Genomic DNA, 13,067 nt, shown 5'->3' with positions numbered 1-13,067 from the left:
ACTCTGTGGTACAGAGGGATCTGGGTGTCCTGGTACATGAATCACAAAAAGTTAGTATGCAGGTACAGCATATGATTAGGAAGGCAAATGGAATATTGTCATTCATTGCAAGGAGAATGGAATATAAAAGTAGGGATGTTTTGCTCCAATTGTATAGGGTGTTGGTGAGACCACATCTGGAGTACTGTGTACAGTTTTGGTCTCCTTATTTAAGAAAGGATAGAGATGCATTGGAAGCAGCTCAGAGAAGGTTTACTGATACCTGGGATTGGTGGGGAGATTATCTTATGAGGAAAGGTTGGCCAGGCTGGGCCTGTACCCATTGGAGTTTAGACGAATGAGAGGTGATCTTATTGAAACATATAAGATCCTGAGGGGACTTGACAGGGTGATGTTTCCCCTTGTGGGAGAGGCAAGAACCAGAGGGCACAGTTTAAAAATAAGGGGGTCCCCCATTTAAGACGGAGATGAGGGGAAATTTTTTCACTCAGAGGGAGGTGAATCTTTAGAATTCTCTTCCCCAGAGAGCATTGGAGGCAGGGTCAATGAATATTTTTAAGGCAGAGGTAAATAGATTCTTGACTAACAAATGAGTCAAAGATTATTGGAGTAGGTGGAATATGGAGTTGAGGCCACAATCAGATCAGCCATGATCTTAGTGAATGGTGGAGCAGGCTCGAGGGGCTGAATGGCCTACTCCTGCTCCTAAATTGTATGTTCTGTATGTAAATTGGCTGCCACCCTCCAACACTTCAAAATTACTTCATTTGTTGAAGAGCACTTTGGGATGCCTTGCAGAGTGTTAAATAAATGGAAGCCTTTCTTTCCAAAATAAGCTTCCGAAATAAGTTCAGTTCTGCTGGCTCTATTCAGGTGCAACAGTTACGAAGCCTGTATGTGACCTTTCATGAATTGGACTTACTATAATGGCATGACACTGCACAGTCTCCTTTACATATCCAGAATAGTTAAGAGGCTCTATGTTATTGCAATTGATTTCTCTCTGATAGTAATCAAACATTATGTGAATGTGTGGCACTATCAATTTTGAAATAAGGATCTGGATTTTCCGTTTGAAACTGTTCAGATAGATTAATATTGCATGAAGATTATGGCTGTATCGTGAATTGACATCAATGAATCCTGTGTTTAAACATGGGAATTAATGTCTTGCAAGAGAAATGACAGATCCTTCAAAATAATTTCTGCACTGATTACAGTTGAACCAAATATTTGTTGGATTTAATTGAATAAAGTGTTCATGTCCCAGCTGCCATGCCTTGAAGTGTAACAGTTTTAACAGTTTCCTTTTATCTGTTTTTTTTTCCAACAGGCATTTGAAGGTTGGAAGATCCTGAAATCGAGGTTACCTCTCTGAGAAAACCACATCAATGGCCAAGTTACAGTGGAAAACCTTCCTATCCCCACTCCTGGGGACTGGGTTTATGGTCACCATATTCATGATGACCATTTGGGAGGCAGAGGGGACCAACACAGAAGACCCCATTGACTTGCCCAATTCCTCATGTTTCGGGTCCTTCCAATGTAACCTTGGGATCATTCTCCCAATATGGTACCCGCAGAACCCGTCCTTGGGAGACAAAGTTGCCAGGGCTATTGTCTATTTTGTTGCCATGCTGTACATGTTCCTCGGAGTCTCCATCATAGCTGATCGCTTCATGGCATCCATCGAAGTCATCACTTCGCAGGAGAAAGAGATCACTATCACGTTACCCAACGGTGAGACCAGCATAGCCACCGTGCGAATCTGGAACGAGACGGTGTCCAACTTGACCCTGATGGCCTTAGGCTCCTCAGCACCGGAAATTCTCTTGTCACTCATTGAGGTATGTGGGCACGGCTTCGTGGCTGGAGAATTGGGACCTGGCACAATTGTCGGCAGTGCAGCGTTCAACATGTTTGTCATCATTGCCGTATGCGTCTATTGCATCCCTGACGGTGAGGTTCGGAGAGTCAAGCATTTGCGCGTGTTTTTTGTCACAGCATCGTGGAGTATTTTTGCCTATATCTGGATGTACCTGATCCTAGCAGTCTTCTCTCCAGGCGTTGTCCAGATTTGGGAAGGGTTGTTGACCCTCATGTTCTTCCCAGTTTGCGTAGTCTTTGCTTGGATTGCCGATAAGAGGTTGCTCTTCTACAAGTATGTCTACAAAAGATACCGGGCGGATAAGCGCAGGGGCATCATTATCGAGACGGAGGGAGAGCTCCCCAAGGGGATTGAGATGGATGGGAAAATGATCCTGGAGCATGGAGACAGTGTCCTTCCTGATGGAACTGTGATCACTCTGGAAGCCAAAGACTTAGACGAGAGTCGTAAAGAAGCCATCCGCATTCTCAAGGACCTCAAGCAAAAGTACCCAGATCGAGAGCTGGAACAGCTGGTCGAGTTGGCCAATTATTATGCCCTGCTCCATCAGCAAAAGAGCCGGGCCTTCTATCGCATTCAGGCCACCAGAATGATGACCGGCGCTGGGAACATCTTGAAGAAGCACGCCGCCGATCACGCAAAGAAGACTACAAACCTTCAAGAGACGAGGCCTGACCCAGCGGAGGAGATGTGCAGCAAAATTTGCTTTGAGCCTGCCAGCTACCAGTGCTTTGAGAATTGCGGGCTTGTCACTCTGACCGTCGTGTGCAAAGGTGGAGAGCTGAACAGCACCTTCTACGTAGACTACCGGACAGAAGATGGCTCAGCCAACGCTGGGTCGGACTATGAATACAGTGAAGGCACCCTGATCTTCAAACCAGGCGAAACGACAAAGGAGATCACGGTTGGCATCATTGATGATGATATATTTGAGGAAGACGAACATTTCTTTGTCCGTCTTGGGAACCTCAGGAGTGGAGATGCCGAAGGCATGTTTGACTCGGATCCAACAGACTATCCCAAGGGGCGTCTTGTTTCCCCCTTGGTTGCTACGGTGACAATCCTGGACGACGACCACGCTGGCATCTTCACGTTTGAAGACAAAGTTTACCACGTGAGTGAGAGCGTTGGTGTCATGGAGCTGAAGGTGCTGAGGACCTCTGGCGCTCGAGGGACTGTAATCATACCATATAGGACAGTGGAAGGCACGGCCAGGGGAGGAGGAGTGGACTATGAGGATTCCTATGGGGAACTGGAGTTTCTTAACGATGAGACTGCGTAAGTACATAACGATGGTTGCTGTATTGTACAGCAACACAAATAAAATGTTAGTCAGTGGCTAATACAAAGGGAAGACTTGTCCTTGCCCCGGGGTGGCGGGCTTAGAGATGTTGTGTTGGTAAATTTTTTGGGGGGGGGTGCAGCTATTTTGGGAAGCTTTCTCTGACACTTTCCCAGGGGAAGGGCAGGAATGTAAATCAGCTGCTTGCATCACAGGCAGCCATTTTAAACAAATATACCCCATATAGAGGGTTCGCCAGCATTTTGTCAGAGGCAGAGTGGCTCCCCCTGCCAGAAGAAAGGCAAGCCAGGTCCATGGAGGAGGCCCCCCCCTGCCCCCGGTGACAGTCTGGGGGCGGAAGGCCAGTGGAACCGGAGGCTCCGACCCCCAAAAAGGGGAGGGGCAGGAAAAGCATCTCCCGAGGCCCCGAGAAGCCATCCAGTGGGATTTCCTCTCTGATCTGAGGGTCCTGCTGCCTTCCCCCCCCCGACTCTATAATGATAATTTACCTTGACGCCCCTGAATGTGCCTCCATGTTAAGGCGCACTCGAGATTTCCTACCTTCCTCAGCAGCACCCACCTCTCAGCGGGGCTACCCAAGCTGCAGAGTTGCCGGCCCTCTGATCGGGATGGCGGCATCGAGAGTCCTGCCGGTGAGCACAGAGGCCACCGATTAGGAGCCCAACTCCAGAAGAATGGCTCTGCCAGTTTGGCTGCCAGCAGTTCAGGACCCCCATTTGATCGCAACATTGGGGTCCTGAAGCCTGCAGAAAAATCCTGCCCAGGGTCCCATCACGACCTGAATGCTGACTAGTCTGGGAATTCGGAAGGACCAGTTTTCCACCCTAGTGGGTTAATAGTGAAAGAAATGGAAAGACCTGTGTTTTTGCTCAATTCGTTTATATTTGTGTCCTTCGGAGTTTTGTTCACTCAGGTCCTTAACTTCACATCTTCTTCAAAAACAAAATGTGGGTCTGACTTTTTCCTGTTATTTAAATATATCAGAATATAATTACCATCCCTTTCATTTCTTAGTGGCAATAAATGAAATTTTTACCTAGGCCGCCCCATCCATCTTCCGATGAGAGATTGATGGGATTGGGTGCAATGCTGGATCTATACAACACTGAAGGTGTAAAATTGATGTTCCATTGGAGTTAGGTTTGGTAAAAAATTAGCCACACCTCCCCTCACCTACCCGATGCTTCCCAATCAGTCAAGGAGGGTGGAACCTGCAAGAGGGGGGATCTGTAGGGGGTGAGACCTGCAGGAGTGTAGGATCTACAGGAGGGTGGGTTCTGCAGGGGTGTGGGTTCTGCAGGGGTGTGGGTTCTGCAGGGGTGTGGGATCTGCAGGAGGTGAGACCTGCAGGAGGGCAGGATCTGCAGGAGGTGAGACCTGCAGGAAGGTGGGATCTACAGGAGGGTGGGTTCTTCAGGGGTGTGGGTTCTGCAGGGGTGTGGGTTCTGCAGGGGTGTGGGTTCTGCAGGGGTGTGGGTTCTGCAGGGGTGTGGGTTCTGCAGGGGTGTGGGATCTGCAGGGGTGTGGGATCTGCAGGGGTGTGGGATCTGCAGGAGGGTGGGATCTGCAGGAGGGTGGGATCTGCAGGAGGTGAGACCTGCAGGAGGGTGGGATCTGCAGGAGGGTGGGATCTGCAGGAGGTGAGACCTGCAGGAGGGCGGGATCTGCAGGAGGTGAGACCTGCAGGAGGGCAGGATCTGCAGGAGGTGAGACCTGCAGGAAGGTGGGATCTACAGGAGGTGAGACCTGCAGGAAGGTGGGATCTACAGAAGGTGAGACCTGCAGGAGTGTAGGATCTATAGGGGTGTGGGTTCTGCAGGGGTGTGGGTTCTGCAGGAGGGTGGGATGTGCAGGAGGGTGGGATCTGCAGGAGGGTGGGATCTGCAGGAGGGTGGGATCTGCAAGAGGGTGGGATCTACAAGAGGGCGGGATCTGCAGGAGGTGAGACCTGCAGGAGGGCAGGATCTGCAGGAGGTGAGACCTGCAGGAAGGTGGGATCTACAGGAGGTGAGACCTGCAGGAAGGTGGGATCTACAGAAGGTGAGACCTGCAGGAGTGTAGGATCTATAGGGGTGTGGGTTCTGCAGGGGTGTGGGTTCTGCAGGACGGTGGGATCTGCAGGAGGGTGGGATCTGCAGGAGGGTGGGATCTGCAAGAGGGTGGGATCTACAAGAGGGCGGGATGTGCAGGAGGGCGGGATGTGCAGGAGGGCGGGATGTGCAGGAGGGCGGGATGTGCAGGAGGGCGGGATGTGCAGGAGGGCGGGATGTGCAGGAGGGCGGGATGTGCAGGAGGGCGGGATGTGCAGGAGGGCGGGATGTGCAGGAGGGCGGGATGTGCAGGAGGGCGGGATGTGCAGGAGGGCGGGATGTGCAGGAGGGCGGGATGTGCAGGAGGGCGGGATGTGCAGGAGGGCGGGATGTGCAGGAGGGCGGGATGTGCAGGAGGGCGGGATGTGCAGGAGGGCGGGATGTGCAGGAGGGCGGGATGTGCAGGAGGGCGGGATGTGCAGGAGGGCGGGATGTGCAGGAGGGCGGGATGTGCAGGAGGGCGGGATGTGCAGGAGGGCGGGATGTGCAGGAGGGCGGGATGTGCAGGAGGGCGGGATGTGCAGGAGGGCGGGATGTGCAGGAGGGCGGGATGTGCAGGAGGGCGGGATGTGCAGGAGGGCGGGATGTGCAGGAGGGCGGGATGTGCAGGAGGGCGGGATGTGCAGGAGGGCGGGATGTGCAGGAGGGCGGGATGTGCAGGAGGGCGGGATGTGCAGGAGGGCGGGATGTGCAGGAGGGCGGGATGTGCAGGAGGGCGGGATGTGCAGGAGGGCGGGATGTGCAGGAGGGCGGGATGTGCAGGAGGGCGGGATGTGCAGGAGGGCGGGATGTGCAGGAGGGCGGGATGTGCAGGAGGGCGGGATCTGCAGGAGGGCGGGATCTGCAGGAGGGCGGGATCTGCAGGAGGGTGGGATCCTCCCCACATCATCCACTAGTTCCAGCAGTGGTTGGTCGCCAATGTGAGGTGTGTAAAGATGCACACACATTGGAAGAAATGCTTTCAGAATATTCTGCAATGTGATAGGAAGTGATGCAACACAATTTTACAACTCCCATTATAAAGAACTAATCCAGCTGGAAAAAGGAGGTAAATGTTGGATGAGGTTTGGAGGCGCGGTGGTGGTGGTAAATAAATGAATAATAACTCAGGTCTGGTGTACAATAAAAAATAATGAAGATTTCAGGCGACCTTTCACATTATCCGAAATGAGTGTCAGACGGCATAGAGGAGACCATAGAAATAACTGGCCACAGCTCCCATTTTAACTCTGTGTGGTGATCCTGAGGTGATTTTTGTTTAAAGTTGGAAGCCGGGGAGGGGAGGGTGGGTGCGGGGAGTGAATGGAGGCAGGGGAACTAATTTTCCAGTATGCTTAGTGTTGATAATTTCCCAGCATGCTTACTGTTGGTAATTTCCCAGCATGCTTACTGTTGGTAATTTCCCAGCATGTTTAATGTTGGCAATGACTGCTTTATTTTTGGAGGGAAACAAGAAACAAATGAAGGGCTTTGCTTAAGAGGTGTTTGAATTTAACAAAGTGGTGTTATTGAGAATCAATTGGCATCATATCACTCTCAAAATGGCCCCTTATGTCATGGCATGGGGGATGGGAAACGGCCATTATTTTTTTGTTGGCGGACACTCAGGATGACAGAACATTTTAGGTAAGGCCCAATACTGAACTATTTTCTGAAACTGCTCTTGAAATGTTTCTGAATTTTGAGGATTAATCATGAACTCCCACTCAAGTCACGATGATGAAAACTGTTTGAAGGTAACTTGCTCAGAGTTGAAGCTGGGATGTTGTTGAAGTTTGGTACAAATATTGAGATCCTGTGGCTCTATCTTCGTAATCCATGATGAGGTTGATTGGAAGGATGAATCTTCCCATCAGACACAGCTCTTGTACTTTTCTTGTTAATCTGGATCTTGTGTTGGAACACTGGTCTCCCTGGATCTGCTGGTGGTGGTGGCTGATGATGGCTTACTGTGCAATGCTGTGTTACAACACACACACTTCACATTCCAAGATGGGACTTGCCTGCTCTGTAATTTAAACCACACAGAACACTGCAAAGAATATTAAAGTGGAACAAAAATAAGCCTTCTGTCAGTAATGTTGGTCCTTTGCGATCATCTGTGTCTAATGGAAGGACCCTTTTTATTGTGCTTATACGCTGAACAAAGAGCTTGCATTTATACAATGCCTTTCAGAAAGCAAGTAGTTCTGGTAAACCCCTCTCCAGTTCCTCCCCAATTCAGTCTAAAATTTAAATATTGCTGAATAGCAAGACATGTTGCTGAAGCTTTTCATCTTGCTCTCATCAGGGCAAATGCAAGAATGCCAAATTTCAAACTATCACAATTTATGCTACAGGAGAAAAGGGTGCTGATTGGTTGGCAAATCACCTCAGATTGGCCGAGGTGTTGCTATTGGGAAAGCAACGGGGAACTATAGGTTCCCCAAGTTCCTGGATAATTCAAAAAAGGTCTAAGGCTTGATCATATTCCTTTTGTTTGCAGAGAACAGGTCTCTACATGTGAATGCATGTCGCTTCTTACAAGTGTCACATTATGAGCTTGACTGATTATCTTAAACTGTTGTTAGTGTAGCTATTAGCACACTCTGGATTGTTCAGCAAGTGCTGCCCAGTCACGGAATCACATCTAACAGTGGACATTGTTTTGGGGTTTTGCATGCTGCTTGCAAGCCTGACATAGAAATGGAGCACTTCTCCTGATAGGATTATTGTTCACTGCGTATTGTGCAAACTCGCAAATGGGCCAAAGGACGCCATTTTCATATCTGAAGAGTGCCCGGTCTACCACAACTTACCCTGGAAAGGCAAAGTATCTCAAAAATTTGAACAGTTGGTTAAGCAAGCCGTTTCACATTGCTACTATGCAGTGGCTGGTATTTGCCATTAATCCAAAAAGATGTTCTGCCTACCACACAATTGAGCAATGTTGTGTATGAATTCAGTGCTGATATGATGTCAGGTATGTGGGCTGTATGTCCCAGTGATTGGCTGATCGAATCAAACTGTTGGAGTACCTGCACCATTGGGACTGCAGCGGTTCAAGAAGGCTGCTCACCATCACGTTCTCAAGGGAAATTAGGGATGGGCAATGAATGCTGGCCTAGCCAGTGACGTCCACATCCCGTGAACGAATAAACAAATAAAAGGAGTATGATGTGAATGCACAGAATACACTGAGCGCTGATGGTGGATGCTGTGCTAATCAAGCAGGTTTCTTTGTGCTGGATGGTTTTGAGCTTCTTGAGTGTTGTTGGAGCTGCACTCATCCTGGCAAGTGGAGAGTATTCCATCACACTCCTGACTCGTTCCTTGTAGATGGTGGACAGGCTTTGAGGAGTCGTGAGGTGAGTTACTCATTGCAGGATTCCCAGCCTCTGACCTGCTTTTGTAGCCATAGTATTTATATGGCTGGTCCAGTTCAGTTTCTGGTCAATAGTAACCTCTCGGGAATGGTGACAATTCAGCAAAAGTAATGCCATTGAATGTCAGGAGGAGATGGTTAGAGTATCTCCTGATGGAGATGGCCAAGGCCTGGTACTTGTATGATGCAAATGTCACTTGCCACTTATCAGCCCAAGCCTGAATCTTGTCTGGGCCTTGCTGCATTTGGACATGGACTGCTTCAGTATCTGAGGGGTTGCAAATGGTGCTGAACATTGTGCAAACATCAGCGAACATCCCCACTTCTGACCTTATGATGGAAGGAAGGTCATTGATAAAGCAGCTGAAGATGGTTGGGCCGAGGACACTACCCTGAGGAGCTCCTGCAGTGATGTCCTGGAGCTGAGATGATTGACCTCCAACAACCACAACCATCTTCCTTTGTGCTAAGTATGACTCCAGCCAGCGGAGAGTTTTCCTCCTGATTCCCATTGACTCCAGTTTTGCTAGGGCTTCTTAATGCCACACTCAATGCTGCCTTGATGTCAAACACAGTCACTCTCACCTCCCCTCTTGAAGTTCAACTGTTTTGTGCATGTTTTGACATGTAATGAGGCCACGAGTCCAAACTCTTTCGAGTTATCGACAGTCACAGATTGCAACTCTTTCGAGTACAATCACAGTTCTTGGTTTTCCGGGAGTGGGACATGAACCCACAACCCTCTGATTCAAAGACGAGGGTGCTATGAACTGAGCCACAGCTGACACCTCCACGAGTCCAAGAGGCAGGAGCCCTGGCAGAACCCAAAATGAGCATTGTTGAGCAGCTTATTGCTGAGTAAGTGCCACTTGATAGCAGAGTCAACGACCCCTTCTATCACTTTGCTGATGATAGAGAGTAGGCTGATGGGGCGGTAATTGGTGAGATTGTCGTGTTTTTTTGTCAGCAGGCAATTTTCGACATTGTTGGGTGGATGCCAGTGTTGCAGCTGTACCGGAACAGCTTGCCTAAGGGCACGGTGAGTTCTGGAGCAAAAGTTATCAGTATTATTGCTGGAATATTGTCAGGACCCATAACCTTTGCAGTATCAAGTGCCTTCAGCTATTTCTGGATATCATATGGAGTGAATTGAATTGACTGAAGACTGGCATCTGTGATGCTGGGGATGTCAGGAGGAGGCCCCTCATCCACCCGGCACTTCTGACTGAAGATTGTTGCAAATGCTTCAACCTTATCTTTAATACTGATGTGCTGGGCTCCCCCATCATTGAGGATGGGGATATTTGTGGAGCCTCCTCCTCCTGTTGGCTGTTCAGTTGTCCACCACCATTCACAACTGGATGTGGCAGGGCTGCAGAACTTTGATCTGATCCGTTGGTTGTGGGATTGCTTAGCTCTGCCTATCGCTTGCTGCTTTAGTTTTTTGACATGCAAATAGTCCAATGTTGTAGCTTCACCAGGCTTTTTTTGGAAAAAGATACTTTATTCATAAAATATCTGAAAGAACATTACAAAACATTTCAAAATGGCCATCACAAAAGGTACAATCATATTCAAGTTTTCCACATAGATCATGAGGTGCTTCAATACAATTAATGAACATTACAGACATTTCAACATGGTCATAACAGACAGTCAGTGCAATGGTATTTAAGTTATCGACATAGATCATGTTGCACTCTGAGATGCTTCAATACTATTATGATACATTTAGTATTCACTGCATACGTTCAATGTGAGTCATACAATTCCCAGCTCCTCGGTGCACTATGGCTGAAAGGTCTTAGACAGCGACCTTTCCCCGTTGCGCTTTTGCGGCAGCTGCCCCAAGCTTTAGTGCATCCCTCAGCACGTAGTCCTGGGCCTTGGAATGTGCCAGTCTGCAACACTCAGTTGGGGACACCACTTTGCACTGGAAGACCAACAAGTTTCGGGCAGACCAAAGAGCGTCTTTCACCAAGCTGCCGATCCTCCAGCTGCATTTGATGTTTTTCTTGGTGTGTGTCCCTGGGAACAGTCCGTAGAGCACAGAGTCCTGTGTCACAGAACTGCTCGGAATGAACCTCGACAAAAACCACTGCATCTCTCTCCAGACCTTCTTTCACCAGGTTCACACCTCATTTTTCGGTCTGCCTGGTGCTGCTCCTGACATGCTCTCCTGCACTCTTTATTGAACCAGGGTTGATCCCCCTGCTTTATGGTAAGGGTAGGTTGGGGAATAAGCCTGGAACTTTAATATAAAGAAGAGGGCCGTTCGGACTGGCCTGTACTCTGGCTGCAGAGCTGCAGGGGAGAAAAAATCTTTCAATCAGCACTTGCAGAGTTTCCTTTTTATTCTCTGACATTTCATCCAATGAAAGGAAGTCTCTGATTTGAGGATTTGGAAACCTTTGAAAACTTGGGTCTGTTTCAGTGAAAGAAAAGATGCACAGCCTGGGGACAGATAGAGACCCAAACCTCGAAGGTCGCAACATCAAACCACCTGTGCTTCAGTCAGGGCGGAAGGGCTGAAATTCCCCCCGAACTCCCTCTCGCATTCCTGGTCAACATTCATCCCTCAAACAACATTGCAGCCCTGCTTCAGCCCTGTCATTACTGCATTGCCAATCCTGGATTATTGTCATAAAGAGATGGGTGCTCAGACCAATACCAGCAGTGACAGGGCTCCCTGCACCCCTGAGAACCACTTAGCATGGAAACTAGGACACTTTACAAAGACAGGACAATCTACACCATTCAGTAGTAGCCCGTGCGGTTAGCAGAGAAGGAAGGGGCAGTGCTGAGTCCACTTACTTGACTCTCAGATAACATCTCTACATGCTTGTTAATCTTCTCTTCATACTGTTGAAGCTACTTTTACAATCCAACCCTCTGGCATGACATCCAGACCCACAAAACTCTGACTTAGACCTCCAAGTAAATTGGACTCTTCTGGTGTTCTGCCAGGTAAGTCACTCATGTCACCTGGATTGAGGTGGCACTACCATTGAGTGCCAGCTTTCTCACCCCCAACTAGGCTAGTAATCCAGAGAGACAAGGTTCAGACCCCACCATGCCAACTGGAGACTTTAAATTCGATTAATCAAAAAAATTTGGAATTGAAAGCTGGTAATGGTGACCATTAAAATATCATCAATTGTCATAAAAACCCATCTGGTTCACTAATGCCCCTTTAGGGAGGGAAATCTGCCATCCTTACCTGGTCTGGCCTACATGTTACTCCAGACCCACAGCAAAGTGGTTGCCTCTTAACTACCCTCTGAAAAGGCTGAGCAAACCACTCAGCTCAAGGGCAGTTAGGAATGGGCAACAAATGCTGGCCTTGCCAGCGATGCCCACGTCCCATCAAAGAATAAGGAAAATAGACTTCAGAATACAGGTTCATTGGTTTCACCAGAACAGACAAGGTCCACTCTGCCTTTTCTTGCTGGCTCACTCTGAGCACCTGAAAACTCCTCACGTTCTGAAAGGAAGACTTGGACAACCAACCCTCAGGACAGAGCACATTCCAGGCTTCCGATCTTCCCCCTCCAAGCTCTGCGCCAGTGAATACCGAGGGTCTTGAGGATTGAGCTCCAGAGATGCCAGCAGTATCCCCCTACCCGAGCCAGCTGCTGTCAGTTAAGGGTTGCCTCATGCCCGTCAGCCATGGCTCAGTGGGTAGCACCCTCACCTCTGTCAGAAGGTCATAGGTTCGAGTCGAACTACAAAGCCTTGTTCATAAAATCTAGGCTAACACTCCCAGTGCAGTACTAAGGGAGTGTTGCACAATGTTGAGGTAGTGGCAGATGCCATTGTTTAGAGGAGATGTTAAACTGAGGCCTAACGTATGTACCCTCTCAGGTGGTGGTGAGCCTCAGTCCAAATGCCCCATCCTCCAAACATCATCAGAGCCTGCTCCATCTTCTGACAGAAAGAACAGACCCAAGACTAGCAAGGGTGGCAAATAAAATTGAATTTCTACTTCCAGCAACAAACCTATTTAACTGTGGTTTCAATCCTGCATCAGGGCAGCAGCTGAAGCCAAGGATACTGTTACATTCAAGTGGATTGAGTCCTGCCTCCATCTACGTGAATTATTTCAATCATTCTCTGCAATCTCTTTCCGACATCCTGAATGGGAGAAGATGGAAATCCGCTGACAGATGAAGTGCTCACTGGTAAACAGCTGGGTGAGGCCAAGTGCCACATCTGTAAATGGCCGACACATCTCACTCCGCGCTCCACCTGGGCTTTCCCCTCACAATTGACTTCTGTTTTTCTAAGTCAACCTGTTAATTGGTGTTTGATGATGGAAACATTTTCTAGCCAGACCTGTGAAGGGGAAAGGGAATGGAAGATTCTAAGCATCGTAAAGTCATGGTTTCCAGGCCTGTTTAAATTTGACCCTCCAAGGTCATT

At 48.8% G+C, this 13,067-nt stretch overlaps 1 protein-coding gene across 3 annotated transcripts in view; it reads left to right on the top strand.

Annotated features, from left to right (window-relative positions):
* Nucleotides 1–1,354: 1,354 nt before the first annotated feature.
* LOC144671471 (sodium/calcium exchanger 3-like) overlaps nucleotides 1,355–13,067 on the top strand; it is a 269,876-nt gene continuing 258,163 nt past the window's right edge. For all 3 annotated transcript variants that reach the window (XM_078533401.1, XM_078533400.1, XM_078533402.1), the window contains exon 1: nucleotides 1,355–3,166. In XM_078533401.1, coding sequence (XP_078389527.1) covers nucleotides 1,392–3,166 — 1,775 coding nt within the window. In that variant the 5' untranslated portion in view covers nucleotides 1,355–1,391. The remainder of the gene's footprint in view (nucleotides 3,167–13,067) is intronic.

Source organism: Cetorhinus maximus, chromosome 32 (assembly GCF_964194155.1).
Source record: "Cetorhinus maximus chromosome 32, sCetMax3.hap1.1, whole genome shotgun sequence".
In the NCBI taxonomy this organism is placed as follows: domain Eukaryota; kingdom Metazoa; phylum Chordata; class Chondrichthyes; order Lamniformes; family Cetorhinidae; genus Cetorhinus; species Cetorhinus maximus.
This window is presented reverse-complemented; position numbering and strand designations above follow the sequence as displayed.